Source organism: Schistocerca nitens, chromosome 3 (genome assembly GCF_023898315.1).
Source record: "Schistocerca nitens isolate TAMUIC-IGC-003100 chromosome 3, iqSchNite1.1, whole genome shotgun sequence".
In the NCBI taxonomy this organism is placed as follows: domain Eukaryota; kingdom Metazoa; phylum Arthropoda; class Insecta; order Orthoptera; family Acrididae; genus Schistocerca; species Schistocerca nitens.
The window spans coordinates 552,327,692-552,351,183 of NC_064616.1; the positions used below are offsets into that span (position 1 = coordinate 552,327,692).

Genomic DNA, 23,492 nt, shown 5'->3' on the forward strand with positions numbered 1-23,492 from the left:
TTGAAAGGAACACCATACACACTGGGCATATGAAGAGCCATGTCACCTGTAACTGGGTGCACCATGTCTCATATCTCCGGGAGGGGGGGGGGGGTGAGGAGGCCGGGGACAGAACACTGGTCTCATTCCATGTCTCTGCAGCACTCATTCTAACTTGCTGCTTGTTGCCCCACAATCCACTAGGCGTCCTTCATTGGTGACACCTGAGAGCATCTGCTAAGTCTCCCTTGCTGAATAATTATGTGTAAACCAGCATCTTCACCTTCAATGCTGCAATTCAGACTATAGGTGGTGGTCGTCGGAAGCAGTCTTTGCTCTGTGTACTAACGTGTTCAGGGCCGTTTTCTTGTGTACTGTTTGGTGGAAACTATTTGCATTCTAGTATCGATTAGTGTACATTGGTTTCCTGTACACTGAATGACCAAGCTGACCTCCTGTCTTCTGCTCAACAAAAACATCCAAGAACGTTAGCTTACTGTCGTTCACTATCTCATCTACATCTACATGGATACTCGGCAAATCACACTTAAATGCTGGAAGAGGGTGTATCGAACCACTTTCACTATAATTCTCTATTATTCTACTTTCGAACAGCGAGCAGAAAAAGCGAGTACCTATATCATGCCGTGCGAACTCTGATTTCCCTTAATTTTTTATGATGATCGTTTGCCTATGCACGTCGGTGTCAGCAAAATATTTTCAAATTCGGAGGAGGAAGTTGGAGATTGAAATTTCGTGAGAAGAGAAACGCGCACTTGTTTTAATGATGCCCACTGCAAATCCTGTATCATCTCCGTGACACTCTCTCCCCTGTTTCACGATAATAAAAAACGGGCCGTTCCTCTTAGAACTTTGTCGATCTACTCAGTTAATTCTAGCTGGTAAAGATACCACAGCGCGCAGCGGCACTTTAAAAGAGGACGGACAAGCGTAGTTTGGGAATTCTCTTTAGCAATTCTGCCAATAAATCGCAGTCTTTGTTTCACCTTCCGAACAACATTCTCTATGTTTTCTTTCCAATTTAAGTTGTTCGTAATTGTAATTCCTAGGTATTTTAACCGAAGTTTAACGGATTCCTTTCAGCTCTCATGTGGATGATCTCCCACTTTTCATTATTAGGGTCAACTGCTAATTTTCGCACCATGCAGATATCTGAATTGTTTTGCATTTTTTTTATGTTCTGATGACATTACTAGAAAAAAAAGACAGCATCATTTGTAAACAACCAAAGAAGGCTGCTCAGATTTTCTCCTAAATCTTTTATATAGATCAGGAACAGCAGAGGGTCTTTACCACAACCTTGGAGAACGCCAGTAATCACTTCTGTTTTACTCGAGGACTTTCCTTCAGTTATTGCGAACTGTCGCATAACTGAGAAGATACCCCATAAGCACGCTATTTCATTAAAATCGTTTGTAGGTGTCAAAAGCCTTCTGGAAATCTAGAAATACGGAATTGATTGGAAATCCCTTGTTAATAGCACTCAACACTCCATGTGAGTAAAGGACTAGTTGTGTTTCACAACAACGATGTTTTCTAAATCCGTATTGACTGTGTTTCAATAGACCGTTCAAAAAAATGGTTCAAATGGCTCTGAGCACTATGGGACTCAACTGCTGAGGTCATTAGTCCCCTAGAACTTAGAACTAGTTAAACCTAACTAACCTAAGGACATCACAAACATCCATGCCCGAGGCAGGATTCGAACCTGCGACCGTAGCGGTCTTGCGGTTCCAGACTGCAGCGCCTTTAACCGCACGATAGACCGTTCTCTTCGAGGTAATTCATAATGTTCGAACACAATATATGTTCCAAAATCTTGCTGCATATCGACATTAGTGATATGAACCTGTAATTTAGTGGATTACTCCTACTACCGTTCTTGAATATTGGTGTGATTTGTGCAACTCTCCAGTCTTTCGGTATGGATCTTTCGTCTAGCGATCGGTTGTATATGATTAATTTGGAATCACTTGCTAATAGCACTCAACACTCCATAATGTTGGAGCTATTGTATCAGCATAATATGAAAGGAACCTAACTGGTATATAGCCTGGACCGGAAGACATGCTTTTTTAAAGTGATTTAAGTTGCTTCACAACTCCGAGGATATCTACTTCTATCTTCGGCAGCTGTTCTTGATTCGAGTTCTGGCATATTTACTTCGTATTCTTTGGTGAAGGAATATCAGAAGGCTGTGTTTAGTAACTCTGCTTTAGCAGCACTGTCATAGATAATATCTCCATTGCTATCCCACAGAATAGTCATTGATTGTGTCTTGCCGCTAGCATGCTTTACATACGACCAGAATCGCTGTGAATTTTCTGCCAGGTTTCGAGACAAAGTTTTGTTGTGGAAACTATTATAAGCATCTCGCATTGAAGTCCGAGATAAATTACGAGCTTCTGTAAAAGATCGCCAATCTTGGGGATTTTGCGTTCGTTTAAATTTAGTGTGCTTTTTTCGTTGTTTCTGCGACAGTGTGGTGACTTGTGTTATGTACCAAGGGGGATCAGCTCCGTTGTTGTTTAATTTATTTGTCATACGTCTTTCAATTGCTGTGGACACTGTTTCTCTGAATTCAAGCCACATCAGGTTTACACTTATATTATTAATTTGGAAGAAGTGGAGATTGTCTCTCAAGAAGGCGTGAAGTGAATTTTTATCTGTCTTTTTGAACAGGTACATTTTTCGTTTATTTTTGGAGGACTTGGGAATTACGGTATTCAGTTTCGTTCTCGATAGTAAATTTAATTTTGGGCTGACACTGTCAGTGTAATTGACGATCACCAGCAGTGCATTTTCACCATGAGGCCGTATCAGGAAGGTGTTACCAACATACCGTAGGAAGAAAGACGGCCGAAACGTCACAGAGTTTAGAGCCAGTTCCTCAGAGTGCTACACGGACAAATTCGCGACTGACAGAGACAGTGGTAATCCCTTCGCTGTGCCATCCGTCATCTCATAATATTCGTCGTGGTACAATAAGTACCTACTCATTAGAATATGACCGGACAACTTGATGATTCCAGGTGTAAACTATTGGACCAAAAGTTCCAGCGTGTCTTATACTAGCACCCTCACATACACGCGCAGCTCGCTTTCCACACACACGTACCTTTGGCCCTCTCTGATCGGTGCCACATGCTGCAACATGCCCATACAAGAAGAAGACCGTACCAGGACCGTACAGTGGCGGAGATAGCCATCCAAAGCTCAAGTGTTTTATTTGAAATGACGTGGCTTGTAAACCGAGAAGATTTTATTCAGGTATGCCATCGAGAAAGACCCTGAGGACACACATCAGAGAAATGAATGTACTTATTCAATTGTTTTTATAGCTCGCAAACGATTTCCAAAGGCGAAGACTCGTTCCATACGGGCTAAAACGGTTAATGAAGAAGCCATCTGCGCTTTTCTAAATAATACACTGAAGAGCAAAAGAAACTGGTACACCGGCCTATTATCGCGTAGGGCCCCCGCGAGTGGGCAGAAGAGCCGCAACACGACGTGGCATGGACTCGATTAATGTCTGAAGTAGTGCTTGAGGGAAATGTCACCATGACTCCAGCAGGGCTGCCCACAAATCCGTAAGAGTACGAGGGGTGAAGATCTCTTCTTAACACCATGTTGCAAGGCATACCAGATATGCTTAAAAATGATCACGCCTGGGCAGCTTGGTGGCCAGCGGATATCTTTAAACTCAGAGCAGTGGTACTGGAGTCACTCTGTAGCAATTCTGGACGTGTGGGGTGTCGCATTGTCCTGCTAGAATTGCCCAAGTCCGTCGGAATGCATAATGGACATGAATGGATGCAGGTGGTCAGACAGGATGTCACCTGTCAGAGTCGTTCCTAGTCGTTCCACACCTTTATAGAGCCTCCACCAGCTTGAACAGTCGCCTGCTGACATGCAGGGTCCATGGATTCATGAGGTTGTCTCCTTGCCCATACATGTCCATCTACTTGAAACAATTTGAAAAGAGACTCGTCCGACCAGGCAAGATGTTTCGAGTCACCAACAGTCCAATGTCGGTGTTGACGGGCCCAGACAAGGCGTAAACCTTTGTGTCGTGCAGTCTTTAAGAGTACACGAGTGGGCCTTCCGTTCCGAAAGCCAATATCGATGATGTTTCGTTGAGTGGTTGTAAGGCCAAAACTTGTTGATGGCCCAGCACTGAAACCTGCAGCAATTAGTGGAAGGGTTGCACTTCTGTCACGTCGAATTATTCTCTCCAGTCGTCGTTGAACCCATTCTTGCAGGATCTTTTTCCGGCCGCAGCGATGTCGGAGATTTGATGTTTTACCGGATTCCTGATATTCACAGTAAGCTCGTAAAATGGTCGTGCGGGGAAATCCCCTCTTCATCGCTACCCCGGAGATGCTGTGTCTCAGTGCGCGTGCGCTTAGTATGACACCACTTTCAAACTCACTTAAATCTTGATAACCTGACACTGTAGCAGCAGTAACCGATCTAACAACTGCGCCAGACACTTGTGTCATATAGGCGTCTCCGTCCGCAGCGCCGTATTCTGCTTGTTTATATATCTCTATATTTCAATACGCAAGCCTATACCAGTATTTTTTTTTGGAGCTTCAGTGAATGTGAAATGAATGTGACGAATACAGTTGTGATTCCCTCAAAAAGGGCGGTTGAGTGCCACTCATTTACAGCTAAGTGACAGCATACTCCACCATTATATGCGAGAGCGCTTGTCATACATGTCAATAGAATGGGATCTTAAGCAGCTGAATCTTACGTATCGCTGAAAAACGCTTATTGCGTGGACGGAAACACCCAAATGCTACTATTGTGAATTGAGGTGGCAATCATTAAAACAAAAACGTTTCCGTAGAGGCAGAATCTTCTCACGAAATTTCAGTCAATAACTTTCTCCTCAGAGTGTAAAAATATTTTGGTGGGGCCTACCTACATGCGTAGGAATGATCACCATAATGAAATAAGAGAAGTTAGAGCTCGGATAGAACGATTTAACTGTTCGTTTTTCTCAAGCGCTCTTCGAGGGCGGAATGGTAGAGAAACTGCTTGAAGGTGATTTAATGAACCTGTCGGGAATTGCAGAGTAATCATGTAGACGTAGATATAGATCCCTTTGTGCGCATTGTACTGGCGGCAAGATGTATTTTTAGGACGATTAGATGTTTACAAGAGATTTGTAAATTAGTCTGACGAATGTTGGAAATTTCAGACATCCTACAGCGTCCTAGATCTGTTCAGATTAGACGAATTTATCGGTTATATCATTGTGGTTCCTTCAAGAAGGTCACTACAGATGTATACCCTTGTCAGCGTGAGCCACCCTTTTGTCTCTAATGATATCGGTGTAAACGATATTTTAAACTCCAGTCATCCACCTAATAACAAAAAATGATCTAGTATTATGGATAGTAGAGTATTTTTAAGTGATTTTTTTAGCTATTCCTTATACAAATTTTAAAGTGTTTTAAGTTGCAAATAGGAGATCTAACATTTATTGCGGAGTTTTTATGATACTGTCTTCTGAAGTTGAAAATCAGGTTCACCTGTGAGCTATGGATTTCAATGTCACCGTAAGGAATATGAACATAGGTACTTTATGGAGAGATCTTTGAGAGTAGATCTTTGTATTGTCTTGCTTAGGACAGTGAATGCAACGTGCTGTTCATGATTTTGGTCACTTGATTTTTCTAAGATCCAAGTAGTGTGGAAGTCTTGTACCCTCAAGAGCTGCAAATAGCCCTAGACATGGTAGAGTAGACATTTCAATTGATAAGTGTTACAGGCTTGTAATTGAAGATAATCGGCAACCCAGTACACGCATTTGGAAAAGTCGCGGAAGTTGTGCAGTGAGTTAACTGCCAACCACAGGCACTGCATGTTCCCATAGGATTACTAAATCATTTCTGATAAATTCGAGTATGGTTCCCTCAATAATCCGCTTGCTTTGGATGTCTTTTGCTAGCCAAGGTTACAGATGACTGTGATAAACGAGGGTCTGCTGCTAAGGCTTATACAACACTCTACATAACAGCTTAGGATTGTCGGTATATCATGCACGCTGTTCTGGAGCAGTTCCACAGGGGATTCTTCCGAAGGTATGTGGCGTTGTCGTTTACATATAACTCCAGTAAATTACGGGTGCAGAGCTCATTTTCAATAACGTCCATGATGCGTTCAGATCGGGGGAATTTGATAACTACAACATCGATCTGAATGCTTCTCAAATTTTGCAGCACGATTTAAGTCTTATGCCACAGAAAGTTATTATGACGCTCGTTGAGGAGGTCTTCACAATAGTAGAATATTTGATGTGAAATGACTGTATGTGGGGACTTGAGAAATTCTACAAGCGTGCTAGGTTGTAGGACATTGTGATAGTGTGGGAGACTGCGTTCTGCACTTCTTGTCAGACAGTCGAGCAGCATGAATCATGACGCTTGGAGGCCCAGTGTTAAGAGGCAACTTTCGTATAGCATTGGCACCAGAAAGCACCTGAAGTACGGACGCGTCTGTCATCAGCACAGTGTTTTGAGGTGACCATGTCCGGCTGGCAGAAGACAGTGATGCGGAACCTCTCTGAAACATGGGGCAGCCTGGAAGCACTGTTCGGTACAGTGTTTGTTACAGTGAAGACACAGTTTTTCACCTCCTATCTCAGCAATGGTGACAGTTGTTTAAACATTAAATATGAGTAAAGCATACGTGGACTTAAATTTAGAGCAAGTCAGCTCTGACTTTCGAACGTAAGGTAACTGGTATGGGGTAAAGTGTTTCAATGTGACGTCATATGGTAGGTGAATTTTTGAAACACACCTGCCGCACTGTTTTTAAACTAAGACAAGTGAACTGGAACGTCATAGGGAAACACATGATATTTGAATTTCTCGTCATTTTCAAATTAGCACGAGCGACCTGACAACCATGCAGCCTGCACCCATATCCTCTGGTCTGCCATTTTGGATTGTGATATTAGAGGGCTGAGGAAAACACAGGAAATCTGAAAACCATGCCACCTGCACCCGAATCCACAACTTCATTATCTTCGATCGCCATCTAGTGTTTTTATGAATTTCACACCAACAGGACAATGCCTATACTGGCTTTTTTGAATTTCGACCATTTTACACTGGACTCGTAGAGGTGACGTCATAGGAGTGGGGAAAACGCTATAGTGTTTGAAAACTACGACAAATTATGAATATACTGCCATTTTATACATAGGGTAATAGGCACATTTTGAATTTCTGTCTACATTTTCTCTATTTTCCACCATTTTACGAACAGAGCGATTTTCCTATATCAGAGAGATGGACGGGAGAAATCTGGCAACAGCACATGATGTCATAGGGGCGAGGAGGAAATTGGACAACAATACAGACTGCGCACTTACCGATATAGCCCGACTACTCATTTTTCTAATGCTTTGGAGAGGTACAACGGTGTTACTACTGACATTATTGTGCGGACAGCCATTGGGTACGATTTTCGGTCATAACTGGTAGTGATTGAGGGAATTCTGACTGCATGACAGCACATCAGGGTCATCCTGTGTCCTGATGAGCTACCTCTGATGGGACAGTATAGTTGTGCCACTTTTCAGCAAGACAATGCTCGTCCACTCATGGCATCTATCTCTATGAACTCTCTGGGTGATTCTGAGGTGCTCCTGTGGCCACCAGTATCCCTACATCAGTCGTTGATAGAACATGTGTGGTACCAGCTTGGAGGCCATCGCGATCCCAGTGCCATTGCTCTGAATATCAAGAACCAGTTACAACAGTTGATGCCCACTTGCCTCAGGAGATGATACAACGGCTTTATGTCACCATTCACAACCGAATCGGTGTAGGCATCCACGCCAAGTGGGGTGCAATGTCATACTGGTAAGCAGACTCACACTCTCAAGGTCATTGTAAATTTGACTCGATTTTGTAACCACTGAAATGACATCACATATTCCCTCAACCCGAAAAGTTTAATTTCGTTACCTCTTTCCTTTTTGGGTGCTTCATTATTTTTGTCAGGCAGTGTATGTTTTGACACGTAGGCACGGAATTTGGTATAGCCCGCCATTCCATAAAGAGAGGTCATCTTTTATGGTACCCTGTAATGCCCGTGTTTTATTAGGAGCGCAAAAGACAGGTTTTATTCAGAGATTTTCCAGTATGTGCCTGATGTTTTCCAGTAGGATGCCAGTGTACAGTATAAAGGAAATGGGGCTGCCTCTTTTTCCATAACTTCGTCTATTCTACAGGTTCTACTGTAGTGGTAGGGGCACAGAGAACATCTGATCTGTCATCTCGATTAGTCGTATTTCCACAACACTGAAGATGCTGTTTATACATCCATTTATAAAATATTACACGCCTTAAATAATAAAATATCGCCGTTGGAAATTTTTGTGGTCTTTATGAGGCATTTGATTGTATAGGTCATGTTACACTCTTAGAGAAATTCAAGTTTTATGGAAGCAATGGTTTTACACACAACTGATTTGAATTGCACTTAAAAATAGAATGCAAAACGTTGTGTTGGATAATTAAAACAATGTTGGAAGGTTAGAATTTCCTTTTATTGACCGAGAAAAATCAAAATCAGAAAGTGAGTCCCACAGCGTTCAATTAGGGGTCCACTCGTTTTCTTCAAATATGTGAATGACCTTCCACTTAAGTTTCAAAAAACGGAATTGTTACTTTTTGCAGACGATGCTAATGTTGCAGTAGATACCATACTACCATAGCCAGGGCACCATGCCGGGGTCACCGGCGACAGATGCAGCGACTCTTCGAACGCCAATGCAGGCCCTCAGGCTCGGACCATATACGGAGCGGCCTGGGAGAGGAAAGTGTGTAAGTCGGCCGTGCGCCCCCTATAGGTCAGTTCTTCAGCACACCTGATGATGAAGACATGTCTGATAGCCGAAATATTGTGCCTAATGGACACTATAAACTTGCGGTACACTCTTGGACTGTTCGATGAATTAATAATTACTTTCCCTGTTGAATATGCTGAAGTATTGAATTGGTGGAACGCAGGCCAGTTTTTCTCTTTAGTACAGCCGTATCGAATGGATCATTCACATTGTACAAAGTAAACATACATGTCAGATATATATTAAAACTCAGATAGGACCATTACATTATGTAGAAATAAGTTACATCTCTGATACTCCATCAACGATTGATGGTTTATATCTGCCTGAATGACTTATTAGGATCCTGTGTGTAGATGACGCTCCATGGTTCAAAAGCTTAACATGACTCGTTGTGGGACACCAGCAACCCTCCACACCAACTTCAAAATCTATGGCATGGTGCGCAAGCTAGCTGTCTAGGGAATCCAGCTGCCAGGATTGGAATAATGTCGATAGATCGTTGTGCATGAGTACAGTCCACTGCAGAGGTGAGATGGATTATCCCATGTCATAACAAAACCAGACTATAAGAACTTGTCGCTTGAGGCTAGCAGTATGTTTTCAAGTGCTGTCTTCAGGAAGGCCTACTCTGCGCCATTCAGTGGTCCTATTTAGGCCATTCGGCTTTGTCTACATCTAGCTGCATCATCTGCTAGCTGCTGGCCTATGAGGCGCTGCTACATCTGATGCTACGGGGCATGAGCTGGGACCAATAAGAGGGGCCACCTTGTGGGATGACTTCAGCTGGTTTCTGGGCATCTTCAAGGGGTCCTGGGTTTGGGTCCAGTACACCAGTGCACCTTGCGACTAGTCAACTGCCGGGACAGTATGGCCGTTTTATGAGTGAGCCTGCTGCTTCTGTAACCCTGATGTCAGCCTGACCGCTGCGAGGAAGTCAGCCATCCTTCGCTTTCGCCTGATGTGATCCAAGCACGTGGATGGTTGCTTTGCTGAGGTAGTCTCTGTTGGCTGGGGGTCAAAGGACGCCACCGAGTCACCACCTTCAAGTCACCCTACTAGCGTCTCATTAAATAAACTGGTGGTCCATGTTCCCATCTGGCGAAGCAGCAGACTCTTGTGTCCATCTCAGCAAAAAAAAGCCATAAGCCAGGTGATGAAAAACACCTCAATAGTTAGGTGATCTTGCACGAGAAGCTGTATTGAGTTCGGTGTATTCGACCTCTGCGAGGAGAAGTTGCCTTACTGTTAGAACACGGCCAGGGCTGTGAAGGTGCTGACACGATGGATAAGATGGACCAATGCTATCAACAGTCATGCGTTATGCTTTGATCCTGTTGTTTCAGAAATAGTAGCGGACCAGGCTTTCGTACACACAGTGTAACAGAATGACGCTTTCAAAATTTGGGATATTGTAGAGGTGACATTCAGAACGTTTTGATATAAGGAACCTATAGCGAGAAATGTGAAATTAAGTTTGTACAGCAGTAGAAGATATTTGACCTATCACTTTGTTAAGTACCCTTCCATCCACGGACGTTATGTTATTGCTGCGAATGGAAGATTGCAATCACATAACTACAGTGGTCTGTCTAAAGCCAGTGTACCGGAAGTTGTGTCCGTTGTGCTTTTCGTCCTCCAGTCCACTCACTTCACCCACTGGCACTGTGTTGCAAACATACAGTTAGTCAATGTGAGACAGTGTACAGTTGTCTGCTTATATGGTTATGGTCCGTACTGTAGTTAATTTCCGACTTCATGGAGGGTAGGTAATTTACACATTTGGAGAGTTTGCTAATCTGCATTTTTGTTATGGCGAATCTCTCGGGAATGCCAGTGCAGCTTTTCGGTTGTACACAGGAAGGTACCCAAACATACGTCTTCCTAGCATCCCATTATTCGTTAGAGTTGATCGTCGACTGAGGAAGAGAGGAGCCGTGTCAGGTGATACACAACTAGGGGGACACGATCCGCTGAATTTGAGGAAGACGTGATGGAACATTTAGCTACCACTTCACGCGGAAGCACACGTTTAATTTCCCACGCAATGCACGTAGATTACATGAGTGTCTGTTGGGTTTTTCATGATGCGCTTCTACATCCATTCCCTTGATCACCCAGTCCAAACTATGGGTCAGCCTGAGTTTGAACCTTGGCAGCAATTCTCACAGTTGTTCCTTCGACAGTGTGCCGCTGCCCCACTTTCCCAGACCTCGTGCTGTTTAGCGATGAGTCAAGGAAGGGTATTTTTAATTCCCACAATATCCAGCAATTGGCTGTTAATAATCCACGCACTATCCTTACGAGAAGTTACCTGGTGTGATTATCAGTAAACAATTGAGCTGTAGTTCTTGAAGATCACCTTCTTGAGCCACACGTCTTACCAGATCGTTTGAATGGTTCACATTATTTGCACTTTCTGCAGTATGCCTTGCCTGAATTTCTGGAGGACGTTCCCTTTGCAATCACGTGGCAATTTTGTCGTCAGGCCAGAGCATACCCAACACAAAACTTCAGACAGAGAGTAACTAGAAGCGGACGTGCAATTCCTTGGCCTTCGTGCCCCCCCGACAATGAACCCCCCCCCCTCCCCCCCGCCCGTGTCACGCCATCTCTAGAATATATCCTCTGGAGTATGTAAAGTGCCTTGTGTACTCAACATTAATAGGAAAAGTTAGTGAGCTTATTGAGCATCTTTACACCATCTGATACCATCAGAGGGGAGTGTGGAATCTGACAAAGAATCAGACAAAACATAGTTCGTCATTGCACATTAGGTAAGGAAGTTGATCAGCACATTGAACATTTACTCTAAAGTAGTGAAGCCAATGATTTACAATATCTGATTGTACTGTACTGTTTCGCCAGTAAAATTTTTCCAAACTACAGTTGTCTGGTTTTTCATTTAGCTTACTAAGTGCATAGTTATGCAGAAACTTTTATTTCACGTTTATGGCTATAGGTTCCTTATAAAAACGTTTCGAATTATATCTACAATTTTTAAAACATCATTTTGTTAAACCTTGTATACCGCCAGCTTTAGTCAAGCATCAGGGAGTCACGATCAGGGCCCAGCTATGATTGGAGGTCTTACGCTAGTCTATGGTTCAAGATGGGTCAGCAGGCTGCCACCACCGACCATTGCCTCCATTTTCTGCAGGCTTTCTATCAGCATTAAGTCTAAATGTTGCTGACTTTGTGCCTTCCGACCTGTGGGCCACATGCTGGCTAGCGTCCAACTGCTGTTGGCCGCAAATTCGAGGTCCATGGTTCAGTGTGAACCATCAAACCGTTCCTGTCCGTCACTGCCTGTATGAGCAACTGTTGTATCTCATTGTCACCGGGTATGAGATCTAACGTTGTTTCTGTCAGTAACCGCCATGCCAGACGGTGAAGCTATCTATACCGGCCGACTTTCGCTGCCTTGCGTTTGGTCCTGTCAGCGACATGGCGGACTGCTGACCACGCTGCTTTCCCAAGCCGCTGTCCGTTGCTCAGGGCGGTGCCGCACTCTGACAAGACAAGAGCCTGCTTGATAACCTAAAAATGCCGGTGCCTTGGAGGGAGCTGATCGCCGCCCTGCACTATCACGATTCTTGTAGTTTGTTATGGAATAAAAATAATACTTAACATTGCTCTTTCATAGAGGAACACTGGTCAACCACCTGATCCACGTGCCACACCACCACAACCACGCCTCGCGTGGAGAGCTACAGTCCTGCCTGATTGCTAACAGTCCAGTTTCACCAGCGTCTGTAGACGTCTCAGAAGTATTGCTGCCATGGACGACTGGATCAAGTATAACATCATCAGCTCTAGCTTGCAGCATCAAGAATGCTTGGGGAGAGTGAATTCATTGTTTCTCCCTATCCTGTTTCGTGTCTGGTGAGGAATAATAAGACATCATAGAAACACGATGGTGGAATCTATGAATTCAGAAGAAACTGCCCATCTGTCACTATTCCGTGGAATGAAAAGGAATACTTAAAACTTCTGTTTTCATGACGAAATGATGGTCAATCATGTGGTAACCACCTGCAAACCACTACAATCTTGTGTAGGGCGGCGAACTATATGCCTATCTCACCACTAGCAGTCCAGCTGCAGTCACGCACCATAGAGGTCACCCACCCTGACCTATATAAAAAAAATGATGTTTTTAATGAACCACTGCCGATTCCACAACAGCCAAGGAATTGGTAGTATGCACCCATCGACTTGGGCATCATCCTAAAAAAAAATAGTTCTGCACTTACTGAATTGCGGCAGGCTAATCTGTATGCCAATTTCATTGAAAACAAGATTATTTCTATCACTGGGCTCTAATAACCTCATTTCCTTTTTCATTTAATGTTGTGCTGAACTCACTCGTTGTCGGAAGGTTTTCGTGTGCATGAGAAAGCACAGTGCGTTGAATGTGTGACGACCGGAAACATGAATGTGGAGAAAAAAAAAAAAACGAGTCTTTGGTGAGAAAGCAGGCTGGTAGCACAGGTTATGACTTCATGGAAGTGAGGGTGCCAGAGCAGAGCATGGGATAGGGGTTATTGTGTATCTTTTGCCCCGGCTTGCCCAGCGGCTGAAGTAGGGCTAGGAAGCAGCAGGAGAGCGCAGCGTTTTCGTGTTTTTCAAGTGGCCTTTGCAGATAGTCATACGACGCTTTTTGGAGGAAAACACAGCCGACAGAAATGATGGACTAGCTTCGCGCATTGCTCTCAGATCCTACTGCAAGGCTAGTTGCTGCTCACGAAAATGAGCCACTGGTGCTTTGCTCAGTGATATCACGGAGCCACCGCTGAAGCAGCAATTTTTTAGTAATAGGAGGGAGTTTTGTGGTGTGATTGGCATCAGATGCGACGCATGCAGGATTCAAAACGTAGAAAATGCCTCGCTATTGGACCACTATTTTCTGCATCTTACACCACTGGCGAGCAGTCACAGTTTGGCGGGAAAAGAAAGCTGGGCGTTAGAATCCATGAAAGAAAGTCTAGGGGATTACTTCTGAAGACGTGGAGGAGTGCACTGCTTAAGATTTTTTCAGAAGACGTGCAAGTATTCTTCATGTAGACGGACTTCTTCGGAGAACATAGTAGTGTTCAGATGTAAAAGAATTTTTAGAAGGTGTGGTAGAGTTCGCACAGAGATTTTCATACACAGACGTAACAAGTGCGGATATTGAGTTATCACGGATGTATACCTGTGCGCATCTTGTGCATGTCAGCTGCGTACGTGGGAGACATAGCAAACGAGCCGGCAATGAAGCTGGACCAGTAGCAACACACCCTCGTCTTCAAAAAATGGCTCTAAGCACTATGGGACTTAACATCTGAGGTCATCAGTCCCCTGGACTTAGAACTACTTAAACCTAACTAACCTAAGGATATCACACACATCCATTCCCGAAGCAGGATTCGAACCTGCGACCGTAGCAGCAGCGCGGTTCCGGACTGAAACACCTATAGCCGGCCGCGGTGGTCTCGCGGTTAAGGCGCTCAGTCCGGAACCGCGCTACTGCTACGGTCGCAGGTTCGAATCCTGCCTCGGGCATGGATGTGTGTGATGTCCTTAGGTTAGTTAGGTTTAAGTAGTTCTACGTTCTAGGGGACTGATGACCATCGATGTTAAGTCCCATAGTGCTCAGAGCCATTTGAACCATTTTTGAAACACCTATAACCACTCGGTCACAGCGGCCGACACCCTCGTTTTCAAACAAGAGCCATGCGCACGACGGCAGTGTTTATCACGGCGTTCGAGCATCATTATGGTGAGTAAAAATAGCAGCACCGATAGCTAGGACATTCTTGGACCTCACTTGCATTTCTGTCTCAAATTCATCTTGGTGTGTTGAATGTGTCCGTTTTGCAATTAGTCACCTGGTCTAGAGTCACTGTCATGTAGAATTCACAAGCCTTGCAGTTCATCTTTTTATCGATATTACAGTCAGGAAGGCTTACTTTCTCGTTCAATCGTGTAACACTGTTACTCAATTAAAGCCATTAATTAGATTTCTAACTTTTGTGTTTTAAATCAGTGCACATTTTCTCATAGTTTGTGCATACGATTGATGGTTTTGGTGAATAAATCATCGTATTTAAATGATATACTATTTCTGTTACACTCGTTTCACTTAATTATTGTTTGTATAAGTGTCCACTTTGGAGATCTACAGCTTGGGCCATTAAAAATTAGCGTCATCTAGTAAAATTGTGCACATTAAACTCACAGCTTAGATTTTAAAAGCACGGACCTACTCAAAATCAATTTTCTGGGTTAGGATAACCTCCCACGCGTGGGGATTTCGCACCGTGATTCTGTTTCGCTGGAGCCAGAAGTGCTGCCAGTGTCATCGAGCGACTTCACGGGTCAGCATGCAGCGTCGTCAATGCAGCGTGGTGAGTGGAAACAGTGTTTTGGCTGTATTCATTACAGTGGTTGACACTGTGTGGCCGGCCGGTGTGGCCGTGCGGTTAAAGGCGCTTCAGTCTGGAACCGCGTGACCGCTACGGTCGCAGGTTCGAATCCTGCCTCGGGCATGGATGTGTGTGATGTCCTTAGGTTAGTTCGGTTTAATTAGTTCTAAGTTCTAGGCGACTGATGACCTCAGAAGTTAAGTCGCATAGTGCTCAGAACCATTTGAACCATTTTTTTTTGACACTGTGTGGTCAATTAGATTGGCGAGTTGGGCTCAAAGTTCAATTTGTATAAGTGGACTTAGGCGACGATTTAAGGGAGTTTAGGGGGTACACTAAAGAAACAAACGCTGGCTTGCACCAATTTAGTTGTGCGCAGTGTAATTTTCACGGGCGTAGTGCTCCAAACACTTAAACTTCAGTGGAGATCTGTGTTAAATATAAAAGGCCCGAGCATTATTACAGAGAATGTAGAGAGTTTGCAAGCTTGGCATTCAGGCGTAAGGATTAAGAATGTTTTGTGCAGCTTGTAAGTGTAGTTAATATTAAGTTCTTTATTGTGGTATTTTTTGCTATTGATGTAACTGAGCGAGGTGGCGAGGTAGCACACTGTACTCGCATTTGGAAGGACGACTGTTCAAACCTTGTCCGGCCATTCATATTTGTGTGTACCATGATTTTCATTATTCGCCCCAGGTAAATGCCGAGAAAGTTCCTTTGAAAAAGACACAACTGATTTCCTTCTCCATCCTTTCATTATGCCAGGCAGAGGGGGAATTTTGCTTCAATTGCTTAATGGATAGAAGGAAACACAACTTTTTACTGGAAACAGGTGCGAACATGTCTGTGGCAAGACTGTATTTGATGAGAAAGAGACGATTAGACCCACCATGGTATAAGTTATGAGGAGTGAATGGTAACGATGTGCTTTCGCTGGGATCAGCGATATTGAGTTTCCTTTTGGGGGACAACATTAATGGGAATGTTGGAAGTTTTGTCTCGTATAGGTGATGGCAACAACATGATATTACGGCTAGAGTCGTCTTGCATCAGCACAAAGTTGTCAGTACGTCACATTCATGTACGACATTCCCAACCACGGGCCATGGGTAAAATTTGAGTCAAATTGTATGGGGACTAGGCTGAAAAGTTGTGGGTCCGCTCACATATTGCTAAGGTTGTTTCGAGTACGCTGCTGAAGTTTAGCCCAATATGGTCTAGGATGGAGAGCTGGAGCAGGGTCTACACCTTGGCCTCCAGGATCAGGTAGCCTCAGTCTGTTTTTTTCTACCTGGAGTCCTATCTGAAGAGAAGAGTACAGTACTACCATTGAGGCCGTGGCTGAAATTTGAGCACAATTAGACAAGGACTTGATCTAAAAGTTCACATTTCAAATACACTTATACTAACTAGGACACAAATCAGTATCTGATAATAACCATACATTCGAAATTACCTCCCAAATAGCTCGTTTGCAGGGCCACGTCTGTTGAAACGTTTTGTATTCTATTACCGTGTTATTTATGCCGTGTTAATTTTTGCTATTAATTATGATACACCTGACAAAGAAATAAGCATTCAACTTTCTCCAATAATTTAAAATTTTCGTGTGTCAGATACAAGGATAAGAATGATGCGAGATTGTCAGGCAACATACGAGGAGCGTTGAATAATTAATGCTACAATTTTTTTCGCTCTGCCAATTTCGGTTGAAAAAATCTGTGAAACTTCCTGGCAGATTAAAACTGTGTGCCCGACCGAGACTCGAACTCGGGACCTTTGCCTTTCGCGGGCAAGTGCCCGCGAAAGGCAAAGGTCCCGAGTTCGAGTCTCGGTCGGGCACACAGTTTTAATCTGCCAGGAAGTTTCATATCAGCGCACACTCCGCTGCAGAGTGAAAATCTCATTCTGAAAAAATCTGTGTCGGAGATCGTGGAATATATCCGCTTCAGTTCCTGTTGTTTCATGAAGTTACGATAGATGGCGACGCATCACGTAGCCCTCAAATTGGCGTCCGTACCGGAGGTGCGTTCCAGGCAGAGAGCGGTCACAGTTTTTTTTTTTTTTAATCAGAAACAAGAGTATCATATGTATTCACAAGCGCTTGCAAAATGTCTACGGAGACTTGGCAGTGAACAAAATTACGATAAGTCTTTGGGCGAAGCGTTCGTCACCATCGCAACAAGGTCGCGCTAACTTGTCCGATCTCCCGCATGCAGGTCGGTCGCACACATCTGTGACTCCTGCAGTGTCAGAACGTGCGGACATTCTCATTGGAGGTGATCGACGGATGACAATCAAATACCTCATTGCTCAACTGGATTTCTCTGTTGGTAGTGCTGACACATTCGTCCACCAGTTGGGGTACTGAAAGCTGTGTGCCGGCTGGGTTCCTCGTCGCCTAACAGAAGACCGTAAACAGCAGCGTAGGAGCATCTGTGCAGAATTGCTTGCGTCTTACGAGGCTGAAACTGAGATTATGTTGATAAATAGGTGTTCGCAGCAAAAAGAGTGCAGAATACTATAGCGTATTGGAATCGTGAATAAAACCAACCTGCTTTCAGAAAAAAATGAATATGTTGCATTACTTATTGAACGCCCCTCATACGACTTAAATGGTAGGATTTCTTTGGATCAGTGTCTCGTTTACCTGGCAGGCAGCATCGACGTCTGCGTAGAGCCCCCAGGCGCGGCCGGCGCAGGAGAAGGCGGTGTGCGGCGGCGTGTGCAGCTGCGGGTAGAGTGGCGGGTCGCGCGGCAGGTGCAGCTCGTGGTAGGGGTCGCGCGGGGCCGGCAGCGGGAACAGGATCGACACGCCGCCCAGCACGGCTGGCGCTGCGCACAGACGTTAGCACTCAGCCACTAGCGTGGTAAGTCAGGTGCATCGCTAACTGTAGTAATGTAAACTTGGGAACGTGAAAAGAAAAACGCCAGCAACGATAGTAAACAACGAAATTTTACTTGCTGTGCGTATGCAATACAGCAGTAAGAATACTTGATTGAATTTGTAAGTGGTTTAGGGGTACACAATGTGAGAAATGTAGAGCACACAGCTACCAGCTCTGGCAGCAACAGTGAAATGGCAGGCCCTGAGCTCGGACGACAGATATAATTACACTACTGTCATTAAAATTGCTACGCCACGAAAATGACGTGCTACAGACGCGACATTTAACCGACAGGAAGAAGATGCTGTGATATGCAAATGATTAGCTTCTCAGAGCATTCACACAAGGTTGGCGCCGGTGGCGACACCTACAATGTGCTGACATGAGGAAAGTTTCCAACCGATTTCTCATACACAAACAGCAGTTGACAGGCGTTGCCTGGTGAAACGTTGTTGTGATGCCTCGTGTAAGGAGGAGAAATGCGTACCATCACGTTTCGGACTTTGATAAAGGTCGGATTGTAGCCTATCGCGATTGCGGTTTATCGTATCGCGACATTGCTACTCGCGTTGGTCGAGATCCAATGACTGTTAGCAGAATAAGGAATCGGTGGGTTCAGAGGGGTAATACGGAACGCCGTGCTGGATCCCAACGGCCTCGTATCACTAGCAGTCGAGATGACAGGCATCTTATGCGCATGGCTGTAACGGATCGTGCAGCCACGTCTCGATCCCTGAGTCAACAGATGAGGTCGTTTGCAAGACAACATGGACTATCAGCTCGGAGATCATGGCTGCGGTTACCCTTGACACTGCATCACAAACAGGAGTGCCTGCGATGGTGTACTCGACGACGAACCTGGGTGCACGAATGGCAAAACGTCATTTTTTCTGATGAATCCAGGTTCCGTTTACAGCATCATGATGATCGCATCCGACATAGCGATGAACGCACATTGGAAGCGTGTATTCGTCATCGCCATACTGGCGTATCACCCGACGTGATGGTATGGGGTGCCATTGGTTACACGTCTCGGTCACGTCTTTTTCGCATTGACGGCACTTTGAACAGTGGACGTTACATTTCAGATATGTTACGACCCGTGGCTCTACCCTTCATTCGATCCCTGCGAAACCCTACATTTCAGCAGGATAATGCACGACCGCATGTTGCAGGTCCTGTACGGGCCTCTCTGGTTACAGAAAATGATTGACTGCTGTCCTGGCCGGCACATTCTCCAGATCTCTCACCAACTGAAAACGTCTGGTCAATGGTGGCCGAGCAACTGGCTCATCACAATACGCCAGCCACTACTCTTGATGAACTGTGGAATGGTGTGGAAGCTGCATAGACAGCTGTTCCTGTACACGCCATCCAAGCTCTGTTTGACTCAATGTCCAGGCGTATCAAGGCCGTTATTACGGCCAGAGGTAGTTGTTCTGGGTACTGATTTCTAAGGATCTATGCACCCAAATTGCGTGAGAATGAAATCACATGTCAGTTCTAGTATAATATATTTGTACAGTGAATACCCGTTTATCATCTGCATTTCTTCTTGGTGTAGCAATTTTAATGGCCAGTAGTGTACATCATTCCATGCTATGACCGTACACAGTGACACTCATAGCATCAGGCCAAGGTTCAGGGCCTGTATGTTGATGATGATCGCAATATGACGATGTTCGTTCTCCTTTCATACATCGATCGATACATTCACCGTGATGTAGTGCAGAAAACCGGAACTCGTCTGAATATACGGTCTGGTGCCATGTGTTGTCTTTGGTAACAATGGTTCCTGCCCGATCACCGAAGGTAAGTAATGCTGGGCCTGACTAGTACTTGGATGGATGACCGTACGAGGAAAACCGGGTACCATTGTTTTTAAAGACATGCAAGTCTCCCAGGTGGCATCCAGTTGAAAGAGTTGCACCAGACCGTGGTACCACACGCTTTTCTTTTGGTGGGGGTGGTGGGGGGATGGCGGGGTGGCGGGGTGTCTCACTTTGCTGCCGCATGGTTATCTGATGCACCAGACGTCACTGCACTGTCTGTGTGGATACTTGTCTCGCTGCAAACAAGCCCAATGTCTTGCAAAGTGGGGGGATGGCGGGGTGGCGGGGTGTCTCACTTTGCTGCCGCATGGTTATCTGATGCACCAGACGTCACTGCACTGTCTGTGTGGATACTTGTCTCGCTGCAAACAAGCCCAATGTCTTGCAAAGTGTGCTGACGTGGCTGTACTACTCCACTCGTCCGAGCATAAAAAATACCTGTCCTCTCGGTTCGGATGTTAGTTGTGTAAGGCCACTGAGATCATGCATGGCGTTAAGTACGGTCTTCCTGAGCCCATCGATTCTTTATTCTCATTATTCGCATGCCATCTGTAGGATCCCTTCAAACGAGAGCAGCAATACTGCAGAACGATAAACCACACCCTCGACAGGTCTCGATCCTGCCGCTATTGATTTCCGAAACGTGCTGGTAGACTACCAACATCCAAACGCGATTACTATATGAGAAACCAGTAGCGTAATTTTTCCTTATGTACAGACTGACGTTACACCTGCCTACTTTGTGAGGTTGCATTTAAAGGTCCATCACTTGCGTATTCAGGGTCGAGGAAATAAAAGTGATCCGGATGAGTGGATACAAGTGGACGTGAATATGTGCATATAACCACCCGCAACGTGCACACTACGTGTACGCCCGCCATGTGATCCACAGCGGTTCAGAGCGTAGTGAGGACTGTGTCAGTGTGAGTGGAGCAGTGCAAAGGAGACGATCGTGCTCACAGTGGAGCAGCGGGCGTTAATTGAGGGAAGTTACGTGACAACAGTGTCGTGGCAATAGTGTGGTCAATTGTTTGCTGAAAAGTTTAATCGTGTCAAAGTGCCAGCAAAGAGTGCCGTACAACGCTTAGTCCAAAAATGGCGTCGTCAGACAGGATCGGTTTTGAACAAGCCAAAAAACATTCCGTAACTTGCTCGCACACCAGAAAACGTGGTTGCAGTTCACCAGAAAATGCTTCAGAGTCCTACCAAATCAACTCGACGTCTGTTGTAAGAGACCAGCATATCACATCGATCGTGCGGACAAATACTCCAACTGGACTTTCACTTGCATCCCTTGCAGTTCTGGTACATACGCTACTCCTCTTGATTAACAGCGAGTGGACCGTCGTGCTTAATGTTCGAATTCGACTGACGGATCACCGTGAACAGTGTCATATGTCCCTTCTTTATAGGAAACTGCGGAGAAGCTCTGAATCTAATCCAGGTTAAATTCTGATGCGAAAATTTCTTCCAGCACCAGGTTTTGAACCGGTTGCCTTCGACAGGGGCACCACCACAGGCGTGTGATAGCGTATTTGGCTACGGAGGCGAACTGCTAAGCTGAAGGGGACGACAGAAAGACACCGCCACTTCTTAATGGGTTGGCAAAGGAACCATTATCAAGCGAAGAGACAACCTGCAGAGAATTGAAGGATATTTCGTGTGGCCAGTATTTGGTTGGTACCTGAGGCATGTGGTAGCAGTGAGAGGTGGGTGCGAAAGTTCCACATTTGTCGGCATCGCGGACGCTGTGAATGATGGGACTGCTGTGTGGTTCATGGGATATTTTACAGAAAATGAGAGACTTGGAAGAAATGTACACTTTAACGTTCCATCGCCACTGATTGTCAGTGATCTTCCCTCCCTCTCCCCTCCTATCCTGCGTGACCATTTCCAGGAAGCAGTATTTCCACTAGCAGAGAGTATTAACTTCTTAAACTACCCGCAATTCATGGCCACACTGTTACCTCACGTTGTGTTACTGTCAGGAGCGATAAAAAAGTTTCCGTCCGAGCGCGTTGCTGCAGTTTATATGCAACCCATCGCTACTCGGTTGCGGATATACAAGCACCGACATGTAGGTAAGGGATCAGCGTGGCATTCGAGTCATTACAACACGCGTGCAGTAAATCGGGAACGTGAACTGTGACGACGTTATTACCATATGTGTCCAGACAGGACTGACGTGCTCTTATTCTCTCCTTGGCTGTTACTACTGAGAACCGGAGTCGAAAGCGTCGACGATACAGTGGTATCTCCATCGTGCCCCCTGTCCCAAGAAGTTCAAGAGCCAGCCATCTGCTGGAACAGTGATGCTCACCCTATTCATTGATTACCGGGGCCCATTGGTTATTGATTTCAAGGATCATAGTGCCTCAGTTACTGGACAACGGTAATGAGCAACTCTGGAGAAATTACGGCGTACAGTTAAGATGAAACGTCCGGGAAAACTAGGACAATGAATGATGCTGCTTCATTATAAAGCACGTCCCCGTAAGGCAAATATCGTAACACAAAAGTTACGCCAACTCAATTTGGAGAAACTCTAGCATCAACGTTGTAGTCCTAATCTCCACCCATGCCATTATCACGCCTTCGATCCCTTAAAAAAGGTCTTGAAGGGCCGAAGATTCCTGTCAGACAAGGATGTGCCGCAGGCAGTTTCGGACTTCTTCACGCAGCAGGATACGGGACACGGTGTTTCATCAAACGGTTATCTTAAATCTGGTGCGTCGGTTGGATTATTCTCTTAATGCTCACGGCTTATTTGCCTCACTGGAATACCAATCCTAGATTGTACGGCCTTCGAAAAGAAACGTTTTGATCGCTGACCGGCAACAAAAGATTCTGCGAGTTGTTGACACCAGCTTATGACCTGCGATGTACTCGGACTTTATGCAGTTGTATACATTTTGAGTGAGCTAACAAGACGTAATTTTCCACCGCCAGCCAACAGTGAGATAGGGGACGGTATATAAGTGTGACTACATGAAGAACTATTTACACTATGTGATCAAAAGTATCCGGACACCCCCAAGAAAATACGTTTTTCATATTAGATAGATTGTGCTGCCACCTACTGACAGGTACTCCATATCAGCGACCTCAGTAGTCATTAGACATCGTAAGACAGCAGAATGGGGCGCTCAACGGGACTCACGGACTTCGAACGCGGTCAGGCGATTCGGTGGCACTTGTGTCATACGTCTGTACGCGAGATTCGCGATGTTTCCATACTCCTAAACATCCCTAAGGCCATTGTTTCCGATGTGATAGTGAAGTGGAAACGTGAAGGGACACGTACAGCACAAAAGCGACAGGCCGACCTCGCCTGTTGACTGACAGAGACCGCCGACAGTTAAAGAAGATCGTAATGTGTAATAGGCAAACATCTATCCAGACCATCACACAGGAATTCCAAACTGCATCAGGATCCACTGAAAGTACTATGACAGTTAGGTAGGAGGTGATAAAACTTGGATTTCATGGT

General features: G+C 45.0%; 1 protein-coding gene across 1 annotated transcript in view; it reads right to left on the bottom strand.

The window, feature by feature from the left end:
- Nucleotides 1–23,492, bottom strand: part of LOC126248457 (U-scoloptoxin(01)-Er1a-like) — a 98,624-nt gene that overhangs the window by 14,404 nt on the left and 60,728 nt on the right. Inside the window, exon 2 of the mRNA XM_049949459.1 lies at nucleotides 17,933–18,117. Coding sequence (XP_049805416.1) covers nucleotides 17,933–18,117 — 185 coding nt within the window. The remainder of the gene's footprint in view (nucleotides 1–17,932; nucleotides 18,118–23,492) is intronic.